The sequence below is a fragment of the Gossypium raimondii genome, chromosome 1, assembly GCF_025698545.1.
Source record: "Gossypium raimondii isolate GPD5lz chromosome 1, ASM2569854v1, whole genome shotgun sequence".
Classification (NCBI taxonomy): Eukaryota; Viridiplantae; Streptophyta; class Magnoliopsida; order Malvales; family Malvaceae; genus Gossypium; species Gossypium raimondii.
In genome coordinates, this window is record NC_068565.1 from 52,240,738 (window position 1) to 52,262,448 (window position 21,711).

Consider the following 21,711-nt stretch of genomic DNA (forward strand, 5'->3'; position numbering starts at 1 on the left):
AAATTAAATAGAGCTAAAATAAAATTTTAAAAACTTAAAAGGAGAAAATAAATCATTATGCTTCTTCTTTTGATTCCTTTTCTTCTTCATTAAGGTTTCACCCCATTTCATTCCTTCTTGGTTATACTAGATAAAAGTATTAAAAATTTATTCCAAAAGAATTAAATTTTATTCTCTTTACTTAAAATATGAGTAATTTAATTCCTATACTTTATTAAAAATTATATCCATTTTATGGCTAAAATTGATTCTTATCGTCAACATAAAGTACATAAAACAAACCATATATAATTTTCTAATACACGAAATATACTATGTGTAATTGTCTAATTATTCGTAAATCACATCCACCTGTAATAGTCTAGTTATTCTATTAACTACGTCAACTTTTAACAAGAAAATGGATTAAACTTTTAATGAGAAAAAGATATAATGTATTTTATATGACTTATAAAGACTAATTTAACTATTTTTAATAAATGAGACGAGATACTTCAAACAATTTTGCCGCAAAAGTTTAACCTAAATCCAAATTCAGATCATAAAAAGTGAAACCTATTTGATTTCATGGTAAAAAGGTGAATAATTGAAACCTAATCTCAAATTAACCTAAACTAATCCCTTCAAGCGTAATGAATGACAATACTCAAATTAACTCAGATATTTGGAGTTACTCATTGGCAATTGGTAATTGGTAATTGGTAATTGGTAATTGGTAATTGCTGTATGTATTTGCGTTATATAAATGTAATACAATACTAACCACAACCAGACACATTGTTACGTGTATTTATTTTAGCCACAGCAGCAAAAAGACACTCTACCTAATGAGTTCAAAATAGAATACCCCTGCCTACCTTAGTTCCCCCACAAACCATATTTCTTTATCTTATGATAACGCCTCTCCACCAAAGCTAAATCGCAGGTGCAAATATACACATGAACACAGGCAATCTATACAAAACCTAAACTAATATCAATGCAAACCCATGTAGTAAAAGTTTCAACGTTTTTATTTGAAGACTGCCAATAGCCAAGACAACATACTGCTCCTGGCTGGATTAGTGTTCATGAACGTTTACATATCATAATCCCTACAGAAACACGTAGATAAACAACTTAAAATACCATGCCAAGTTTTAAGAATTTCTTCTCACACCAGTTCACCGTACGAGTAAGATTGTTTTGAATAGACATCACTGATGTTTCGAGAAATTCAGAACATGCCAGGCTCAGAAGGTGGATCCGTTCCATCCAAAGTTGGAACCCTGCAAAATAAATCAAAAACGTATCAGCACTATTGAACAGCAAGTGCAACAAATGAGTGTTGAATATCCTCACAGGCCAACCAAATGGCATAAGATGGACTCATAAATAAAGCTAATTAGAGCAGTGCTAACAGTACCAAACAGAAAAAGGGTTTATTATTTACATTATCTAGTGCTGGTGTAAAGCATGCAAACATTGTGCATATTCTTGACTTTGATGTGCCTAAACAAACAAGGAAATGCAATGAGAAAGACATATAGGTGACAATGACCCATCCTCATGACAATTAAGGAGGAGGAGGAGAAAGCTTGCCTTTGTGTCATAGAATTTGAGGAAAAACCGTGACTTAGGCACTTGTAGCTTGGTTTCAAGAATTGCAGCAATTGCAGCACTCAGTTTCTTGTTCACATCTGGATTAAGGCCCCCAATTGATACCAGTTCTCCATAGGCAGCTGGCTGCTCAGTACCACCAAATGACATGGGTACTGAACCCTTCAACACAATCATCACATACTGCATATCAACACCCACACATGAAAGACTTTGACAAATTTAAATCCCCTTCTAGCTTGTTAATAAGAAGCAGAAACCAAAATAGAAGAGTGAATGAATATTTGAACAAGAACATAAATCACTTTAACCAAGGGCATATTTCTCTTGATGCTATAGGTGATCCTAGGATCCAACATAGCCATTCTCAAGTCTATACACGTAAACATAAACAAGTAGAACAGTAAAGCATTTACTACATGCAAGATGACTACACTGTACATAAATAGAAAAGATGATGGTAACCATCATGATATTAACTCTTCAGGCATCAGCTAGTATCCAGCCTAAATTTGACGAACTTCTAAAGTTACAATTCCAATGATACTAGAAATGAAAAAGGTAAAAAGATATTTAGCGCATGCGATATATAAGCAAGTAACAAGAACACTTTTCAAACAAGAACAATGTGTCCTATACTTGTGAGACAAATGAGTTGTTGGTTCTTTTCTAGCATTTCCAGCAGACAAAATCGTGAAGAATCAAATGCATGCGCTCAAGCTCTTCATTTTTCTGTCTAATACACAGTAGTCCAAAAGATCCTCCAAATCCTTAGAAAATACTAACCATACTCATAACATAGAAAGCATGCATACACAAAAGCAGTAACCCAGTAGCCTCTAAATACTCCCCATTCTAACAAATCCTTGAATGGGTAATGATCATTACCGCCAGTGGTAAAGGATTTAAGCAGATAGGATAAATTATATAAAACCCAATACGGAAACGGCAGTATTTTTCCCACATTCAGTAAAATTATTGATTGGGGCAAAAAGATATTGATCAAATAAATAAAGCGCATAGGTATCCTTCTACACAGCAAATAAAAAACTAGAGATTCAGAAATTCGAGGACAAAAGAAAGATAAACTATAAATGGAAGGAGAGGAAAGGAAAGGAGAACGTACGGCCTCAGGTTTGCCGATGAGTTTAGCGACGGAAGAGGTGGCTTCGGAAAGGATGGCGGAGGTGTCGACGCCGTCGAGATTGACGTTGGTTGAAAGGTTTAGGCAAGGCATCTTCTTCCGTGTCTCAGCTGTGACTCTTTACTATTTTACTCTTCTGCAACAACTACCACTTGCCAAAATGAGAGATATTATATTCTGATCACAAAATCCACACCTGGGTTTTATACTCCCTATCTTACCCTAAGCTTGGATATCCCTATCTTATCCTATGCTTAGATAAATATTTATCTAAAAAAATTTAATTTATTATCCAAACACACCTTTAATTCCAATTTCTCAACACCAATCAAAGCACTAGTTAACAGCCAGGGTTATGCTAGCCAAATGGGCCTCTGGCTAATCTCGACTACTAAACAATGAGTATCTTAGCCTTAGCCTTAGCCTTAGCCTTAGCCCATTTATATTTCAATTGGGGCAAAAACTTTTATTGGCTTATTTCATTCTGTAGAGCACAAGAGACAAAACTTTGTTTGAAGGATAATATCTTTAAAACTTCTTCGAAAAAAGTCGACCCTCCTCAACAAGAATCTCAAGACATTGTCTTTCCTCCAAGGCTTTTAAATGTTTTTTGTGTGTGAAATTATATCCAGATGTATAAGTTTGAGTTTTGAGGATGAATACATGCTAAGTAGGTAGGCTTGAATGTTGGGTGAAAGAGCGAAAGGTATGGTTTTCCCAAGGACTCCATCAAAATCTTGCATCAGGATTTTGATTTAACATGCAAAAAGGCACACTAAAAATGAAGAAAAAAACAGGTGTTGTCTGGGGAGAATGACAGGACGACAAAAGCTAGCTTCACCCAATCAATTTGGACGAAGATCGAAGCATGGATGATGAAATAAAAACTCAACTGAAAATGATATTTAATATGGTAAAGAGATGTGTCGAAATTGGGAAACCTCAAAAGGATTTACCAATGCCAATGCCAATGCCAATGCCAATGCCACTAAGGGAATAGTTATTGTGTGAAAACCAATTAATTACTACCCATTTCTAAAGTCAAAACCAATGTTTCCACAAATCAGGATATATTTTAAATGATTTGTTTTTCCGGATTAATTATTGTTAAAATTTAAAATTTTTTAACCTAATTCATACCTAAATTTGAAAACAGTAAGCTAACTCGATACTTGTTAAATACTTGACTAATACTATTAAAATGTACTAACGAAAGATTGACGACTAATAGCATGGTGACATGTAGCAAAGTAAATTTTTGTTACGTGTCAAAATATGATGTTGTTATGTGTCATCATGATATTGGTTGTTGTTATGTATTATTTAATTCATGTATTTAAAATATGATGTATATTATATTGAAGTCCAGATTTAATGCCTGAAGTCCACAGAAAAATATAATTAATATCATATTAATATTCTAACAATTTAGTTTAAAAATAGTAGAATTAACTTGGTTGTTTATTAAACATAAAAAGGGAGTATTTGACAAAAAATAGGATTTGTCCCCACGTTTAAAACTTTGATGGGAATGGATTTCGGTTATTAAACAAAAAAAAAAGGGGGGGGGTTTAAAGAGTGCATAGTGGGGAGACTAAGACAGCCAAGAAAGCAGTCACTTTAGGTTGTTTTTAGGACAAGAAAGTCGGAAACAGTTCATACTATTGGTTAAAGCTTTGATTAATAAGCTTAATTACCATTATTATCTTAGGGTTTACGTTCTCCATAATTATATCCACAAAGATCGCCTTGAAATCCACACCAGTGAAAGGAAAAAAAATACATGTTTCGTTTGTTTATTGGATTTTTCTATAATTGATTTTAATCGAAATTAATGTGAATCACAGTCCTGTTTAAATTTAAGACACCAAAAAATCTGTAAAAAAGACCGAAAATTTAGCTTTGAATAAAAGGGGGACCCACAAAGAAAGAGGGAAAGTTAAAGCTGGTTCCTTTGGGTCCCATTGGAAGACCAAACTGAATCCCGTGCTTCCCTCCCCTGAATTCCTCAATTATTATCACCATCTCTGCAAGCCACCGCTTTACGCCTTTACTCACTCCCTTAAACTCGGCTCAGCTCACTCTCTGACACCCACTCTCTTGCCCTTGCTTCTTCTCTCTGTTTTATTAAAGCCGCTACTTCAAAACACCAAACTCGCGGCTTCTTGTCTTTTTATTTCTTTTGAGCAAAATCTTCTCTCTCTCTATAAAAAAAAAAGGAGCTTGTTTCTTTACTAATCTTCTTTTGTCTCTCATTAAATAATCTTCTCTTCGGGTTTGCTTTGTTCAATTGGTGTGTTGCAGGCAACATTGCAGTGCACTTGTCACTTTCCCCTTTACCCTGCGAGCAACCTGCTTTTTCTCTCTTCCTCTTCGTTATACTTCAACTTATACACATTTACTTGCATATCTTAACAAATCCCTTTGCAGCATTTTTACACAGATTCCATCTGGGTCTTTCTCATTCAATGGAGAATCCACACTCACCCATTTCTATCCCAGAGGCTTCTCCTAAGCCTTACAAGAAAAGCTTTGTTACTACTCTAATGGAAGCCGCTAGTCTTCGCTCTCCTTTTAAGGAAGATACCTATTTTACCTCCCATTTGAAGGCTTCAGAGAAGAAGGCGTTGCAAGAGCTCAAGGACAAGCTCATGGCTTCTTATGGCCCGGACGGTGAATGCACCATGTGGGGGATTCCTTTACTTGCTGAAGACGAAAAAGCTGATGTCGTTTTGTTGAAGTTCTTGCGAGCTAGGGACTTCAGGGTGTTGGATTCCTTCCGCATGTTGCAAAAATGTCTTGCTTGGAGGAAAGAGTTTAAGGCCGACAGTGTTGGGGAAGAAGACTTGGGGTTCAAGGAGCTTGAAGGAGTTGTTGCTTATATGCATGGCTACGACAGGGAAGGTCACCCTGTTTGCTACAATGCTTATGGTGTTTTTAAAGATAAGGATATGTACGAGAGAATCTTTGGTGATGAAGAGAAACTGAACAAGTTTCTGAGATGGAGAATTCAAGTCCTGGAAAGAGGGATCAGTCTCCTACATTTCAAGCCTGGTGGGATTAACTCTATTATTCAAGTCACTGATCTAAAAGACATGCCTAAGAGAGAACTTAGGGTAGCTTCAAATCAGATCCTTTCCCTCTTTCAAGATAATTACCCTGAAATGGTAGCTCGAAAGGTAGTCAATCAGCTCTTGTCTCTTGTTTTTCAAACTGTTATGGAGATTGCTTTAACTTTCCATCATCTGCCTTTTTGGGTTTTAGATTTTCATCAATGTCCCATGGTACTTCAGTGTGCTGTACTCAATGTTCGGTCCATTTTTAACTCAGCGAACTAAGAGCAAGTTCGTCATCTCCAGAGAAGGGCATGCTGCAGAAACACTGTACAAGTGAGTTCATTTCTTTGTTTTCCCATTCGCAGTTGATAGATCCAATACTTACCTCTGCTACAAATTTGTTTGTCAGATTTATAAGGCCTGAAGATGTTCCAGTACAGTATGGTGGACTGAGTCGACCCAATGACTTACAGAAACCAGCCTCGGAGTTCACTGTTAAAGGAGGAGAGAAAGTGAACATTCAAATTGAAGGGATTGAGGTCAGTAGTTTTATTGCTCTTAGCTAACTTGTGGTAAAAGAAAACATTTCATTATATCTTATATGCTTCTAAAACTTGCAGGCTGGAGCAACCATAACATGGGACCTGGTAGTAGGAGGGTGGGACTTAGAATATAGTGCAGAATTCGTGCCCAACAAAGAAGACAGCTACACCATTGCAGTGGAGAAGCCAAGGAAACTAAGTCCAACAGAGGAAGCCATTCGCAACTCCTATACATCAAAGGAATCAGGCAAACTAGTGCTGTCAGTGGATAATACAAGTTCCAGGAGAAAAAAGGTTGCTGCTTATCGCTATACTGTTCGCAAATCAACCTTGGAGTAGCTTGAGTTAGGTGTTACAATAAACGAGTGATCATGTTTAATTTTGAAAAGGGTATTATTAACTAATGGTTTGTGAACTTTGATTTGTTAGTAGTCTGTTTGAGTAGTAGTAAATTATTTGGTAATGGGTGATGTATAAATATGGAGATGGTGGTGTGAGCATTGTATGACATTAATATATAGTTAAAAGATGCAGCAGTAGTTTTTACTTTTTAACTGGTGGTGTTTCATCAGCCATGTCAGAAACAGGAAGAAGAGATGAATGTGCAAACAGATTTTGGTTGCTTTTCTGTGTACTGCAAACTTGATTTCCAAATGTATGATAATGCATATCTCAAGGACTAAAGCAAAACTAAGACTCACACAAGTAGTAGTGTTAGTGTGTAAGCAATTTTTGTTTATATTTAGTTTTTCTGTGGGTATTGATGGACAGCATAAGACAGAGTGTGGTAGTCTTTGTTATTTTATTATTTTTTTCTGAAACTTGAAAAGTAAACATATCAGGAGTCTGTGGTGTTTCGATCTGTGTTAGAGGTGAGAAGAGGCGTGGAAGGTCCTGCTGTGCGCAGTCTGCAGCGTGCAGACTGTGGTCTGTTTTGGAGTCATCCAATAAGCTGTTCAATTTCTCATTGTGAGGTCACGCCAATAGTAATAAGCTGGACAGAAGCCAAAATTTTGAAAAACAGATACAAGTGAAGGGGTACCTGTAGGGTTCAAAAATGTGTAGGTAATAGGCCACTTCAAAATAACTTGATTTTTTTAATAAAAAAGTTTTAGTTTATTTCATGGTCATTGGTAGGCTACTCCAAAATTCTATAATAATTCACATGCAAATAAGGGTAAAAGTATTATAGAGACAATGTATTGAAAATTAGATTATATTTTGTCAATTTTTATTAAATAATGAGTAAATTAGTCTCTGTATGTTTGATCATTACATTACAGATTCTATCCATTTTATTATTTGGTTAATAAATAATTTTATTTATATAAATATTAATGTACCTATTTTTTTAATTACAAGTCAAACTTGCATTGGGTTTCATTTCACCTCATGTATATGAAAACCGAATAGCCCATAGCAAACCATAACTATTTAGCATATGGATCCAACGGAGGTGGAGGTCCCACGTAAATGTTGGGTGAATCATTTCCCGCCACGTCATAAATAGAAGAAAATGCCCCACATGAATGAGTTCCCTTCCCTTCCAAGACAGCTGAGTGAGTTGACTTACGCAGAGTTGTCTGTTTCCGGTACGAAACGAAACAAAAACCACGTTTCTCAATCCCCTGTTTCTTTCATCTTCCTCCTCATTTTAGTCCCCAAATCTCCCATCTTTATCTTCGGTTCTCAAATGATGTCGAACCCAGTTGAACCAACTAAGATTGATGATGCTGGATCCAATTCCAACGTCGAGAACCCTACTCCGGCTGTCTCTGCCATTAACAGGCGTTGGAAAACGGAGGATTTGTTGAATAAAGGTTCTCTCTTTCTCAGAGGATTGGCTTTCTTCTTCTCTTTGCTATCTTTCATTATCATGGCTTCCAACAAGCATGGTGGTTGGAAAAATTTCGATCGCTATTCTGAATACAGGTGCTTATTCCAAAACTCTAATCATATTCCAAACTCACAGTCCACATTACAGTTTAAATTTGATTTTTTTTTTCAGGTATTTGTTGGCAATTGCAACTCTATCGATTTTGTACACCGGAGGACAAGCGTGGAGACAGGTGCTTTCGATTTGGAAAAACAATAACATATTAGAACAACGTATCTCTGCCATGCTCGACTTTTTTGGAGATCAAGTTGGTTTTCCGATCATTTCTTTTTTCTTTTGTTTATTACAAATTTCTGCTTGCCATAGTAGCATGTAACATCAACTTCCAGTTATTAAACTAGAAAGTGCTGCTGCTATGATCCAATTTGATTGATTAAAAATTAACAAGTAGAATTATAAAATAAAAGCTTAAAGGTGGCGTGGGATAGTAAGCTGTACATTATCCAAAGCCCGGACGTATATCTATGTTCGGAAAGGGTTTTGATTAATTGAAGTTGCAGATGGTGGCATACCTGTTGATATCATCCACATCCGCGGCGATTCCATTGACAAACAATATGAGAGAGGGACAAGACAATATTTTCACCGATGCCTCAGCTTCGGCTCTCAGTATGTCATTTTTTGCCTTCCTATCGCTGGCACTATCAGCCATGGTTTCGGGTTATAAACTTTCAACTCAATCATACATCTAATCTATAGGTAAGCCTTTTAGCTTCATTCTTTTTTTTACCCTACATGATTATTTGTGTATTTATCATTCATTTCTCTTGTATGTATTTTTGTGTGCATCAATGTTGTTCTTTTTCCTCGTACAGTCGACAGAGCAGTGTTCATAGCTCTGAGCTCCGTCTCTTTTCAGTTTTTTTTTTTTCCTTCCCCATGTTTATGGTTTGATTGTCTTGAAAGTTGTAGTGTCTTAAATTACACGTAAGCTTAAAGTTGTGATAGCAGTCATTGTGCATAGAGATGTATCTGCAATGCATGAATGTGATGAATAGAAAGACAAAAAGGTTGAAGTCGAAACAGGAAAAACATCAATTTATTCCTTTTAATGCATTGGTCATATTTTGTGTATTTCAGCATATATCATAAATCTTAAAAGTAGTTATACAGCACCTGAAGGGTAATGCTTCGCAAACAAACGAATATCTTTCTTGATTTACGTGTCCATGCCTAGAATCTGCATTTCCCAATAATTAGTGGCTAACTCATTCGACCTACAAGATCTTCAAGGATCTCTACGGCATTAGATCTTCCAACCGTAATTTCCAACACTTGGGATCTAATTCCACCTGTCAATTGGATGATTGAATATATAGACACATTTGAATCAAGGAACTTTTTATTACATTACAGAAATCATAAACTTTACCTGAAGCACTTTATCTCTCCATTGAAAAGTACAACCGCGTGCTTCCAAATGTTCAATAAGTCGATGGGGTAGCAGCCATTTAAACTCTGCCTGAAGTTTCACTTTTGTCAACCCTCCACATGCCAGCAAGACGGCGGCTAGTCCAGTAGGAGTCAAACTTTTTAAGTGCAAGATTGTTATGTTCTGTAGGCAGCTAATGCCAGCCAGTGACAACAATCCTATGCCCGTAACCGAGCTATGGGACAAATTAATCTGAAAAGAGAAAACTAATCAGATTTGTGGGAATGAAAGCAAAGTTCCGAGAAAAGGACAGAGTAGCATACTTGTCGAAGGTTTTGAGAAAAATGAGCAAGTGGAAGCATTCCTGCATCATCAATATTAGGACACTTCTTTACGTCTAGCTTGGTAAGTTCCTTGCATCCCACAGCAACAGCTGTTAGTCCTAAAGATGTTATCATAGAACACCCTCGACTTTCAAGCGTCTTTAACCGTGAGCATTTGGATAAAGATAGCAAGGAATGATCGGTAATATCTTTGCAGTAAGCTATATTAATCATTTCAAGGCCAGGGCAACCTTGTGCAATTGCTATAATGCCTGAATCTGTTATTTCTACAGACCTGAAAACGGTAGCCTTGTTTAGATAAGCATGAATTCTCTTTTTCACTGCATCAATGATAACTCAGTTCATAAGCTGTACGGAAATTTGCTTGCTACACAGCTCAAATAGCTAACCTGTATAAATCAAGCTCTAAAAGTTTTGAGCAGCCCCTGCCGATATGGATAAGTCCCTCATCAGTTATATTAAGGCAAATTCCTAGCTTTAAGTTGGATAGTTGGGAACATATGGATATGTACTTCAGACCTGCAAAGGGAAGCGAGTGTAAGTGCGTCAATTAACACTGTTGTGCTGACTATACTAGCAAAAATGAAGAAATAGGAGGAAAAAATAACCTTTATCATCAATTTCATTATCTGTAAGGTCAAGCTCTTCAAGCAAATGACACCGCTGGCCGATCAAAACAAATGCTTCTCTAGAAACCAGGGTACAGGACTCCATCCTGAGAGAAGTAAGAGAGTTGCACGAATTTGTGATGCGGGAAATAGAGACATCAGTTATCTTGCGGCAACACGTAATGTCTAGTTTCCTTAGGTCTTTATGCCTTGTTACAATGGACGAGATGCCTTCATCTGTTACTCCTGAGCATTTACTTAAACTCAATTCCCTTAATGAAGCGCACCAGTTTCCGATAGTTTTCAGTCCATCATAGCTAATCAGACAACCATCCAATTTAACAGATTGCAACATAGAAAACTTTTTCAAAGAATCAGCAAGGGAAGAGGTTACCTGAAATATCACCAAAATGCTACACTAAACACTCTCAAATATATAAAAAGGAACCTGTTAGAGCAGCAAGAGAGGAGCACATATAGGAAGACTTACAGGTGAACCATGGGCTAAGGTAAGTTGCTGCAGACCTACAGCACCACTTACTAGGGAAGACAAGCCATTGTGACTAATATTCTGACAAGTTGACACATCAAGACTCTGACAAATGTATTATGTCAACTAAATGTTGTAAAAAAAAAATTAAACATTCCATCTATAGAGTAAACTTTCAGAACAGTATACCTTTAATGAATTGCATCCATGTTTGAGGACAGCAAGGCTGTCATCATCGATGCCGAAACATCCTTCAAGGACCAAGTCTTCTAGATGTTGTAATTTCAAGATAGGTGATAAACATTTACTTGTAATCTGCACAATGTTAAAACAATGAATATACACGATATTTAACAGGCAAGACAACAACCTGCAAACAGAGTAAAACTCACGAGTTACTTACAGGCAAGTAAGAAAGATCCAAGTAGCAAATGTGGTTGCACTTAACAGCAAGCAAACCAACCCCTAAATCACCAACCCCCAAGCACCATTTCAAGCAAATGGACTTCAATTTTCTGCATCCAACAGCAACACATCCCACCCCCAAATCCGTAACCGACTTACACCTCGCGAGCCATAACTTTTCCAAGTTCTTAGCTTGGGAAACGGCAGCCATAGCCGAGTCTTTCAACTCCGTGGCATTGGACAAATCAATCTCAACCAAGTTGTTACAATTCAAAGCCAAGCCCAACAACCCAGAAGCGGAAAAGAGATGAGTTCTGGATAAATCAATGGAGCGAAGCGAGGAGGCGCATGCATGGGATACAAAGGAGAGACAGGTGTCGGAGACACGTGAGCAGCGCGTGAGATGGAGATGGGCGATGTTGGGGTAGCGAGAAAGGATTGAAGGGAGGTGTTCCTGGCGGAGGGGCTTGAGGGAGGTACGGTGCTTGGATTCAGCAGCGTAGAAAGACTTGCAAGCTAAAGAGAAAGACTTTATGTCGAGAGGATTGGAGTTAAGGAGGTCGAGGATGGTGAAGATGATCTCTTGAGGCAGCTGATTAAAGGGGTTGAAGCCTTTAAGGTTGTCTGGTTTTTGTTTCTTCATAGTTAAAGTTGAGAGCTTGGGAGTTTTGTGAGTTGGGGAAAACTTGAGTAAAAGATGGGGTGCTTTTAAGGTGCGATTCACCAACTTTTAACAGAAAACCAAAAAAACGACAAAAGAGTGAAGAAGAAGGGGTGAAAGGTTGAAAATTACGATTATGGCCTTTGATTGAGGTGTGTTTCCATCTAAGGACGAAATTACCCCTTCCCGCTTTCAGTATGTATAACTACTAGTACTAGCAGTGCGCACCATTTCCTTCCAAGGCTTGATTTTTTTTTTGAAGAAAAATCATATATGATTCACATAAAATCCGAATGTTTTTTATATATAAAGAAGCCAAAAATAGATTGACATCTTACCGGTTGGTTAAATTGATTCTTCGATAGTATTAAATTAGTAAATAATTTTGACTAGAAAATTGACAATTAAATTCAAAATGATGAAATAATTGGAGGGGACTTGTAAGAGAAGGGTAGAGGAGGGATTCGTACGTACGGCAAGGTGAAGACAAAAAGAAAAGGGAGGGCAAGGTGGGGAATATAAAAAAGGAAAGAATGAGGAAGGACAAAAGTAGGAGTGGACGGATGGTACGAATATTTGACCCTTCATTTCCTACTCAATCAAGCACCATCTGAAAATGAAATATTCCATTTTCATTTAATTTAATATTAGTAAACGAATTGGCCGTACTTGTTTAATACTGCCTTTGGGACGGTACCAGCCTTACTGAGATAAGAACGGACCATTTCAATACAAAGTCAAAAAGAAACCAAGTTGGATTGGATTGGATACTTTATAGTTAGTGTTATTAGTTAGGTCAGGCAAGAGGAAGGCTGTGTCTCGTACAGGCCCTTTCTCCATCCAACACTTTCTCTCTTCTTCTTTTCTCACCACAGATTAGGGTTTACACTCTAACAAACTAAAAGTCACCCATAAAACCTAAACCCAATTTGTATACACAATTGTTTGTTATTGCAATAATAAGTTTACTTAAGAGTTCACAAAATTATAGATAAAAAAAAAAAAACATTCATTCTTTGTTTAAGTATACACAACTTTGAGAACCCAAAAATATTTATATTGTAACGACTTTTTCTCCTAGTCAAATCTAATAGTTTTTTTGGCATGGTTCTCAACAATTTTACACATATCCATCCCCCCAATGATGTCTTCAAAACAAATTGACAGAGAAAAGTATCACAAACAAATAAAACTTGTTCAGGGAATTCACAAATTACAGTTGATTCTTCAAAAAAAAAAATTACACTTTTCAACATATTCAAGTAAGATAAAATAATGTCTCATATCACTGGATTTGGACACACAGCATCTCATTCCATGATGCCATGAGCCATGAAACTCATTCTCGTATAATATAGCAAAGCCAAGTGCCGTGATATACTTGGAAAAAGGAAGAGCAGAATTTTATACACCAACAGAATGAGAATGTTGAGAAAGAAAAAAAGAATAAACCACTGACCACAAGACAATACATACATACATACATACATACATACATACATACATACATACATACACACGTATATATATATTTGCTATTCACTAAGATGGAGAATTTAACATATTGGATGAAATGAAAATTTTCAACAAGCATATCCAAAAGGATGTGTCCTTGCCTTTTGTCTTTTTAAGAGTCACTCCAACTATCTTCGTCATCATCTTCATCACTTCCAGCCAATGCCTATTTCAACAGTGAATGATTTTATGAATTGCATGCACACACACAAAATGTGAAGAAAAAGAGAAAGACGAGGGCAAGCACAAACCTGGCGAATTGCATTTGCTTTCTCCAAGATTGCTGCTACTCTTAAGTTGGTTTTAGGACCCTGAATACTGGGTCTGGTAACCACAGCAGGCTTCAAGTTGAAGGACTGTATAAAATAAAATAACAACTCTCAGTTTATCAAAAAAGATGCATCTCCAACTGTAAAAGCATCTGTTTTTTTTCCTACTTAAAATGGAAGGAACAAAACAAACATCAATGGGGATTGGATCTAACCTTTGTTCGTATCTGTTCCAGCAACGAATCTCTTTCGTCTACCTTTGGAATGACTGGAGGGTGAATCCGTTCCGTTACCTTTCTCAACTGCACAAAATTGAAATTGTTACTTACAAAAAACAAAGGCAAAATTGAAAAAAAAATGAAATGAAATGAAAGGCCATAATTACCTTGCTCTTGTCATGAGCAGCAACAGCATCAATGAGAGGATCGCGAGGTCGAGGAAGCTTCACAGTTGGATTGCCATTCGAGTTTTCATCTTCAACAACTGGTGATAGAGCAAGCGTAATTGACGGCCACACTGCTGCTCCCTCTGAAATTGACAACTCATGCTGCGCAGTTGTATTTGATGTCTGTGCAATATCTACCTCTGGAGATGCCAAACCATGCTTAACAATGGCATTTGATATCTGCGAAGATTCTCCCTCTGAAACTGCCAAACCATGTTGAGGCTGCTCCTCTACCTTGGTTGGAAACTGTTGTTCTACTTCCATTGAAAGATCCTCCACTACCTTGCTTGGTATATGCTCCTCTCTCTTAACTGGCAGGGGCACAGATATATTAGGAAGATTCCTCTCCTCTCTCCTGGAATTTTGTTCAGGGTGCTGATATGCCCCACCTTCCAAACCTATATCCGGTACAAACTGGTCTGGAGGATGTGTTATTTTCTCATGTGAAGATACAATGGTAATATGTCTTGAAGTTGTATCAGTAGCTGGCATCAGTGATGAGTAAGTGGATTCTACCCTATCGTCTTCCAACGCAATGGAATCACACTCAATGCTTTTATTTGATATTACGGGCAAAGTATAATATGGGTTTGAGTGTGTTCTATCCAGCCAGGTATCACTGAATTGGCTATTAGTGTCGCTACCCATAGCTGGAGGGTGCTTAGAAAAAGGACCAGGGAGCTGCATGCAATCAACAGCTAATTGATTAGACACATGATCAGACCTCTCTTCACCATCCACTATGGGTAAAAATGGGTTTCTGGGCCGTTCATTTGCTTTCTCTAATACTGATAAACCAAACTGCAGTTTCCCATCAGTTCTACATTGTGGCATCACTGGGAATGACCCCTGACCCTGTTCGACCAATTCTCTTTGTGAAGCTGGAGAAACATGTTGAATTCTCCCTAACCTCCACTGCATTGGAGGAAGAGGCGGCAATGGAGGCATTTCCTCCATGCTAACTTTGGTTGCCTCTGGAAGCAGGCCAAAGGCAGGATGAATAGATCCTGATGGATATCTTTCTTGCTTACTTTGCCAACCTGATTGCTGGGAAAACTCCAATGAAGGTTTACTTGAAAAGCCTTGGTCGGAATGAGTAAAAGAATTTTGTATCTGATTGGACAGGAGATGTGAAATATTTGAACCATCTTCAACTATATCCAGGCTTCCCATATCATGCTGATTTGTAGGGAAGTCTAAGGACTGCTCGAAAGAAGTTTCTTTTTCTGATAAGCAATGACTTGGTGAAGACACCATATCTGCTCTTCTTTCCATCAGCTTACTCAAATTTTTTGATTCAGACTCTTGATTACTCAATTCTAAAGAAGTTGGTGTTGCAGTTAAATCAATGGAAGTCAAACGATTTTTGGTTGGTTGAACCAGTGATAAATGCTGACTATCGTCTTCTAAATTGGAACAGTTGTGAGAGACTGATTCGCATGAAGTGGAAACTATATCTGCTGGAGCACCTTCCACTGGATTTGTTTCTTCTCGTGTCTCTAAGCCTGTAAGACATCCTTGAGAAATAACCTCATTAGATTCCAATTCTTCCTGACATAGATCTCCATCACCAGAAGGAGACTCTTCCAAATACATTAGATTTCCAGATGCCGAACCAATCAAATTTGAAGTCTGAAAAGTAGTATTATCAACAGCATCATCAAAGTCAGCAGAACCACAAGCAGCAGTAGAGACGACAACACTTTCTGCAAGAGCATTTCCAGTAGCTAGATCATCTAAGCTCACATGATCCTTGATGTCCAAATTATCAGCAACATGAGATGGAAGAACAGAAAGGTTAGCATCTCCTTCCACCGAATCCACACTGCAGGGAAATTCCCTAGTTTCTTCTCCCTCTGAAGCATCAAATGATTCATTAAAATTGTGTTCCTTTTCATGAAATGAAGCTCCTACCACCATGGAGTTAGGATCATCAGGTAATATGTCTGAATGTTTCTGTTCATTAAAGCCAAAAGTCTCTGAAGTATTTGGCATAGGAATCATATATTCCAAGTTCAGAGCAGCTTCTAAAGTAGCATCATTGACCTCATAAGCTAAGCTGACAGGCTCCATAACATCCGAACCTTCAGGTGGTAGTGTAATACCTGCATCTCTTTCTATTTCTCCCAAGGTTGAACAAGGGTGCTGCTCTGTTGGTGAAGTTATTGGATATCGTGAATCAGTTATTTGGTTGACTGAATTTTCCTCACAACTTTCTCTAATAAAATCTGTTTTAACAACTTCATCTGAAGGATCATTACCCCTCCTCTTTTCAGAAGCAAGCTGTAAAATGTTTGATAAATGTGGCAAAGCATCAGAAGAGATATTTGTGCCTCCACTGTCCAACTCCTCTTGGGGAAGGCTTTCATCAGCAGAAAGAGTAGTCAAAGAAACCTCCTGTTTCTCAGACGAACCAGCACAAATGACTTCTGAAGAATCTGCAAAATATTCTCCATCATCACTGTCTGACAAATCAGAATTAGTAGTAACAATATTAGAGGGCACTTCATCAAGTTTCTTTTCCAGAAAAGAAGCTGCCATGTAGTTGGCTTGATCCAACAAAACATGTGCGGAATTAAAATCTTCAAGACTTGAACTGTCAGATACTTCTCCATGATCAGGAAGCCTACATTCACCAGTATCTTTCGGCGGCAAAACCTTATCCGAACTAGAATGGTGCATCTCTGAACATGCAGGAAGCTGGATGGGCGATTCCTCAACAATCTCTGGAACATGGTTTTTAATAGAAGGGGACAGTTTAGCTGCTTCTTCACCATCTGACACCATATCTTCAGCCAGATTGTCCATGCTATCAGAGTTGGAAAAACTAGATCTTCCTTTCTTGAACGAACTATTACCATCATCTGATTCAGAGGAGATCCCAAATGATTGAGAATCTGATGAATGGGCTTGCACCTCAAGCTTTTCTTCATTTGCATCAGAACCTGTTTGGCATTTTCCAACATTTATGAAGGCAATGTCATTCTTAGATCTGTATTCATTGTCTGTATCCATTTCAGAGTCCATGGTTGTAAGGGCATCCGTGTAATTGTCAACCTCACTGATCATATCATCAGAATGATCCCCATCTGTACCGCATTCTTTTCTGCCTTCTCCATCTACTATTATTTCCTTTTCAACTGTTTCTTTATGAAGGGGAAGAGGGATCTTATCTGTGAAATTACCTGTTGGTTCAGACACTTCTACAATCTCTCTGTCGATGATTTCTTCATTCAACTTTTCCACGGATGATTTCTGGACTAGTACAGTAGGCGAAGAACTTGAGATTTCCTTTCCAATCGAAGAATTCTTCACAGGACTCTCTTTACTAATTTCATGTATTTCAAGACCTGACTCACTAGAATGCTTTGATGTCAATCTCAGAGGTTGTGGAACACCAGAGGTCTCATAAACTGCTTTATGCTCCGGGGAAGGAGTCTCCAGGAATTTCTCCATGTAGCTTTTCCCAGATTTTGGGTCAAGTGGAAATTCATTCAATTGCCTTCTTTTTAGTTTTACAAGACAAACTGGATCATTGTAGACATTCTCAATACGCTCCTGCAAAAACAGTTGATGCAATCTGCACTAGCAGAAAGCAGCTCAATCACCAAGAAACCATATTAAAACTTAAACACGCATGCCTAATCAGTAGATGAAGCTAAGGCACAGATGCAGAATTAAAAGACTCACTTGGCATGCGATGCCAGTGCAAATTCTGGTGTCCCTTCATTCCTCCATCTTGATCCTTTTTTCTGCAAAAAATATAATATAAGAAACTGTATGGACACAGGGCAATATACCATATAACACAACTAGCTCAACATAGAAAGAAAACTGTAAACTGATTACTAAATCAATGATGTACCAAAAAGTTACAATGTGCTGCCAGTCCCTCATACAAATAATTTCACTCTATTGTATTGATATAAAAAAAGGAAAAGGAATGTCATAAAGCTGAGAAGTAACGTAATCAGTACTTCGATATAATTTGTGCAAATCACCCCAAATGCAACAAGAGCACCTCAAATGAAGTAGGGCCTCGGATATGAAGTGTACTGCTCACGTAGAAGCACACCACTATCAGATATTTTAAACTAAGAACTACTCTCTAAACTTGACATGAGTTAGCTCAAACACAAACTCATAGATGTCAATCATGAACTGGAAATGAACAAAGCAAAGGTAATTCAACCATTAAGAAACCTTTATCTCCACTGAAATTAAAGAAACAAGTCAAATCAAGTTTATAGCTAGTGTGATTATCTGTAGTTTCCATGCAAAGCTCTAGTTTTTTTATCAGTACTAGGGTCATCCTACAGACCTCTCTCTCAACTTCTGCAATAAATGAGACATAACCGCTAACTGCTAGAATAATTACCAAAATAGAAATCTAAGCAGATCCTTTCAAAGAAAAAGTTGATGCCATATGTGGCACAATGACCAAGGCATTCATTCTATCAACACCGTCAATGGGGTCATAAATAGCCTCCCCCCCACCCCCCCCAAAAAAAACAAGAAAAAAAGAAAGAAAGAAAAGGAAATGAATAAAAAAGAGTCACATTTCTCTTTTTCCCCTTTGGTACCTTCACTTTACGGGCTTTCTTTTCCCTCTGACCTTCTACTGGTTCAATTCCAGGGAAAGCTGATTCTGCTTTAAAGAATGACGGATCAGTGTAACGCTTTAAACATGCCCCAGCACCCGCAACATCAAATCTGGAATAAATTATTAGAAGATTCATCACCTGAATGAAAATTCCTTTCAACAAATTTACTTGAGACCTAAAAGGAAATCTTACTTGTCCAAAAGGAATAACCGTGGAGGGCCTCGACATTCCTCGTAAGAGTCCAGCACACAGCGAGGTAAGTCTCCACGAGTAATCAGATTATGTTCCGTGCGCAGATTAGGGTGCCAGTCAACACCTGCTAAAAGATAATACATTTATCAACCAGTTTAGCAGATCGTGCCTTGTGCATGAAAACTCCAATATTCTATTTCAGAACCAATAAATAAATCATTAATTAGGTTCATCTTTCAAATCTGACTCTATCATATGCCAAGATCACAGTTCCCATTTATTTATTCATTCCATTCTTGCAAATCAAACATGGGTTTATGGGAAGGCAAAATGCATCTATGTGCATGACAAATTACACTAGGAGAAAGTCATGAAAGGATACATCTTTTGGTTTTCCGTTATATAAACAAACCTTCCTGTTACTCTAGATGGTGACGCAAATGGGAAATGAAACTTGTAAAAGCATTGCCTGTAGCATAGGCAGCAGATACTCACCTTGAAACTAATGTAATTTTTAAAAAAATGTAAGGATCTAATTGCCGATAATGCAATCATGTACAAAAGATATAAAACATAAGAAACCAACACGTACAGCAAAGTGCCCCATTGCAACAAGAAATGACAACAGAAACTAAGGCTACTAGTAAAATAGTGAAAAACAAACACCTTGAATCTAACCTGCATTGGTAAAGAATAATGAATGATTGGTTTGTGATAAAAATGGCTTTTCAATGGAAGGGAACTCAGCCTCAAGTTGTCGGACTCGAACCATTAGACCATGGCCTCTTGCAGCAGTTGCCATTACATCTTCATGTAAGTCATGGAATATCTCAGCAGCAAACCTTTATCAACCATGAGGAAAAGCAATTCAAAACCAGACAGGTACAAAGCTAAAAAAGTAATGATAAACTAGCTCATTCAATCAGTCGACAGAGAAATTCCCGATATCCATACTGAAACTTGTGTCATGCAATGCTTTTTTTTTTTTCCTAATAATTGCATAATTTGAACGGAATTCTGAATTCCAACTGCTAAATTGGTGATCGCCAAACCACAAGTACCACAAACCAGAACACATTAAAATACCAAGAAACTCACCATTTGGGAAAATTTGATGAAAGAATCAAGTAAGCAAATTCCAAGCAAATCTCAGATTCAAATGGATGGAATTAAATTCCAATTCAGTATAATTGAGAAAACTTTTTAACAGATTCCGGCTATTTCTATAACCTGGACCTCAAAGCAAAGTAACTTAGAATTTGTAGAATTAGCATCACTACTAACCAAGTTAATTTAGTCAACCGGATATAAAAATCTAAATAAATAGATACGAAATTGAGAATCTGAAAATTCAGCTTCCAATCAGAAATAAAAGATGAAGAGCAGGAATTCAGCTCCAAAACCACAAAATTCAAAGCAGAAAACTGATCACGGAGCTAAAACCAAAAACAATCCTCCCTCCCCAGTCGCCCAGAAGGAAAAAAAAAAAGATGAGAAAGAGACTGACTCGGCAAGGTCACCAAGCTGGCGTAAAACACCAACGAGGCCAGCCATAGCGACGCCTTCAAGTAAAGCCTCGGGATCATCCTTTTCGGAAGCTCTATAAATCTCCGGATCGGCCAAGCTGTACTCATTCCTTATCTGGTACCTCGTCAACGGCATTTCCCCTCCTCTGTTCCGCCAAAAAAGAAGAAAAGAAGCCTTCAATTTCTCAGCATATAGAAAAGAATCAAAATGTATCTTGATCTCTTTGAAAAGGCATTCACTTTCAGTGATATGTTAGCCTTTGTTTTGTTGCCTCTCTGAATTTTCAATTCAACTTTCGACGGAAAATGAAGGAACGAAAATTTTACAGTGGTGTGTGTAAGACGTGAAGCGGTGTCTGTGTGAGAGAGAAAGTATTTATTTATTTATTTTAATTTTATTCAGGTCTAAATACCGGTGACAAAAATTTTGATACAGACATATCTGTCCCTTTTTACATAAATACAGTATTCATATATTTATTTTTTGTTAAACGAAATTAATTTAAATATATTAGTTTGACAATTTAATCCTCCTATTTTAAATATATTCTAAATTAGATTGAATTTAAAAATATTTGAGGATTAAATTAGGATATTTTAAAATATTTTTTAACGGTTTAGTATTATTTTTCAAAAATAATTTTAGACGAGAAATAATACTAAACCGATACTAAATCTACTACTATTATGACAAATGCAATGGGACCCTGGCCTTGAAACAAAGTGTGGGATTTTCACAGAATTACATGGGAATGGGACATCATCATTCAATATATTGAGATTTACAGCCTGATTAGAAGGAAAGAGAAAGGAGGTCCCACACTGCCTCAATGACTCATTCAGTGCCATGACATGATCTAATAGAAAAGTGCTTTTGATTCTTTTTTTTAAAAAAATATCTTTTTGAAAGCTTCTAACAGTTCATTCAAAAAATAACTCCTACAAGCGTAGGTAAATTTTAGATGGTACAGTAGATGGCCCTGCTTTGTGGGAATATATGTTTTGAATGGTTTGCTCAGATTTGAACATCCAAGAGATGATG

The 21,711-nt window shown here is 37.3% G+C and overlaps 5 protein-coding genes across 9 annotated transcripts; 2 read left to right on the forward strand and 3 right to left on the reverse strand.

Moving 5' to 3' along the window:
- Positions 1-992: 992 nt before the first annotated feature.
- On the reverse strand, positions 993-2,956 carry LOC105786590 (uncharacterized). The gene is made up of 3 exons (XM_012613099.2): positions 2,726-2,956; positions 1,582-1,782; positions 993-1,268 (listed from the first exon to the last, which is right to left on the reverse strand). The coding sequence occupies exons 1-3, from the start codon at positions 2,834-2,836 to the stop codon at positions 1,233-1,235; spliced, it is 348 nt and encodes a 115-aa protein (XP_012468553.1). The 5' UTR covers positions 2,837-2,956; the 3' UTR covers positions 993-1,232.
- Positions 2,957-4,810: 1,854 nt separating this feature from the next.
- Positions 4,811-6,895, forward strand: LOC105786592 (patellin-6). The gene is made up of 4 exons (XM_012613100.2): positions 4,811-5,922; positions 6,008-6,132; positions 6,209-6,338; positions 6,420-6,895. The coding sequence occupies exons 1-4, from the start codon at positions 5,212-5,214 to the stop codon at positions 6,678-6,680; spliced, it is 1,227 nt and encodes a 408-aa protein (XP_012468554.2). The 5' UTR covers positions 4,811-5,211; the 3' UTR covers positions 6,681-6,895.
- A 947-nt stretch (positions 6,896-7,842) lies between these two features.
- On the forward strand, positions 7,843-10,283 carry LOC105786595 (CASP-like protein 4B1). 2 transcript variants are annotated; one of them, XM_012613106.2, is made up of 4 exons: positions 7,843-8,273; positions 8,350-8,485; positions 8,739-8,937; positions 9,595-10,283. In XM_012613106.2, the coding sequence occupies exons 1-3, from the start codon at positions 7,858-7,860 to the stop codon at positions 8,928-8,930; spliced, it is 744 nt and encodes a 247-aa protein (XP_012468560.1). In that variant the 5' UTR covers positions 7,843-7,857; the 3' UTR covers positions 8,931-8,937; positions 9,595-10,283. The 2 variants fall into 2 exon arrangements, with proteins under 2 accessions (XP_012468560.1, XP_012468559.1); XM_012613105.2 differs by lacking the exon at positions 9,595-10,283 and having other exon boundaries at positions 8,739-9,312.
- On the reverse strand, positions 9,068-12,195 carry LOC105786594 (F-box/LRR-repeat protein 3). 2 transcript variants are annotated; one of them, XR_008188866.1, is made up of 9 exons: positions 11,456-12,195; positions 11,242-11,367; positions 11,053-11,157; positions 10,563-10,956; positions 10,344-10,473; positions 9,934-10,228; positions 9,611-9,862; positions 9,355-9,530; positions 9,068-9,210 (listed from the first exon to the last, which is right to left on the reverse strand). XR_008188866.1 is itself a non-coding variant. In XM_012613104.2 (8 exons), the coding sequence occupies exons 1-8, from the start codon at positions 12,098-12,100 to the stop codon at positions 9,477-9,479; spliced, it is 2,001 nt and encodes a 666-aa protein (XP_012468558.1). In that variant the 5' UTR covers positions 12,101-12,195; the 3' UTR covers positions 9,250-9,476. The 2 variants fall into 2 exon arrangements, 1 of the variants encoding a protein (XP_012468558.1); XM_012613104.2 differs by lacking the exon at positions 9,068-9,210 and having other exon boundaries at positions 9,250-9,530.
- A 1,169-nt stretch (positions 12,196-13,364) lies between these two features.
- Positions 13,365-21,034, reverse strand: LOC105786593 (protein SCAR2). 3 transcript variants are annotated; one of them, XM_012613102.2, is made up of 9 exons: positions 20,651-21,034; positions 19,822-19,985; positions 19,144-19,267; positions 18,931-19,060; positions 18,038-18,099; positions 14,288-17,927; positions 14,118-14,204; positions 13,885-13,989; positions 13,365-13,799 (listed from the first exon to the last, which is right to left on the reverse strand). In XM_012613102.2, the coding sequence occupies exons 1-9, from the start codon at positions 20,803-20,805 to the stop codon at positions 13,746-13,748; spliced, it is 4,521 nt and encodes a 1,506-aa protein (XP_012468556.1). In that variant the 5' UTR covers positions 20,806-21,034; the 3' UTR covers positions 13,365-13,745. The 3 variants fall into 3 exon arrangements, with proteins under 3 accessions (XP_012468556.1, XP_052477112.1, XP_052477115.1); XM_052621152.1 differs by having other exon boundaries at positions 19,144-19,270; XM_052621155.1 differs by lacking the exons at positions 18,931-19,060; positions 19,144-19,267; positions 19,822-19,985; positions 20,651-21,034 and having other exon boundaries at positions 14,288-17,932; positions 18,038-18,081.
- Between the last annotated feature and the right edge of the window lie 677 nt (positions 21,035-21,711).

Bases quoted from the DNA above. Each gene is read 5' to 3' on its own strand.
- LOC105786590 (XM_012613099.2), bottom strand. From the start codon at position 2,836: ATGCCTTGCCTAAACCTTTCAACCAACGTCAATCTCGACGGCGTCGAC. The intron at 1,783-2,725 runs GTACGTTCTCCT...GTTGATATGCAG, and splicing joins TCATCGGCAAACCTGAGGCC to TATGTGATGATTGTGTTGAA. The intron at 1,269-1,581 runs GCAAGCTTTCTC...TTTATTTTGCAG, and splicing joins TCAAATTCTATGACACAAAG to GGTTCCAACTTTGGATGGAA.
- LOC105786593 (XM_052621152.1), bottom strand. From the start codon at position 20,805: ATGCCGTTGACGAGGTACCAGATAAGGAATGAGTACAGCTTGGCCGAT. The intron at 19,986-20,650 runs GTCAGTCTCTTT...TGGTTGATAAAG, and splicing joins CAGCTTGGTGACCTTGCCGA to GTTTGCTGCTGAGATATTCC. The intron at 17,928-18,037 runs GTGAGTCTTTTA...CTGCTAGTGCAG, and splicing joins GCACTGGCATCGCATGCCAA to ATTGCATCAACTGTTTTTGC.
- LOC105786595 (XM_012613106.2), top strand. From the start codon at position 7,858: ATGCCCCACATGAATGAGTTCCCTTCCCTTCCAAGACAGCTGAGTGAG. The intron at 8,274-8,349 runs GTGCTTATTCCA...TTTTTTTTTCAG, and splicing joins GATCGCTATTCTGAATACAG to GTATTTGTTGGCAATTGCAA. The intron at 8,486-8,738 runs GTTGGTTTTCCG...TTGAAGTTGCAG, and splicing joins TCGACTTTTTTGGAGATCAA to ATGGTGGCATACCTGTTGAT.
- LOC105786592 (XM_012613100.2), top strand. From the start codon at position 5,212: ATGGAGAATCCACACTCACCCATTTCTATCCCAGAGGCTTCTCCTAAG. The intron at 6,133-6,208 runs GTGAGTTCATTT...TTTGTTTGTCAG, and splicing joins GCTGCAGAAACACTGTACAA to ATTTATAAGGCCTGAAGATG. The intron at 6,339-6,419 runs GTCAGTAGTTTT...TAAAACTTGCAG, and splicing joins TTCAAATTGAAGGGATTGAG to GCTGGAGCAACCATAACATG.
- LOC105786594 (XM_012613104.2), bottom strand. From the start codon at position 12,100: ATGAAGAAACAAAAACCAGACAACCTTAAAGGCTTCAACCCCTTTAAT. The intron at 11,158-11,241 runs GTATACTGTTCT...TACATTTGTCAG, and splicing joins ATGGATGCAATTCATTAAAG to AGTCTTGATGTGTCAACTTG. The intron at 9,531-9,610 runs GTAAAGTTTATG...TCCAATTGACAG, and splicing joins GGAGAGATAAAGTGCTTCAG to GTGGAATTAGATCCCAAGTG.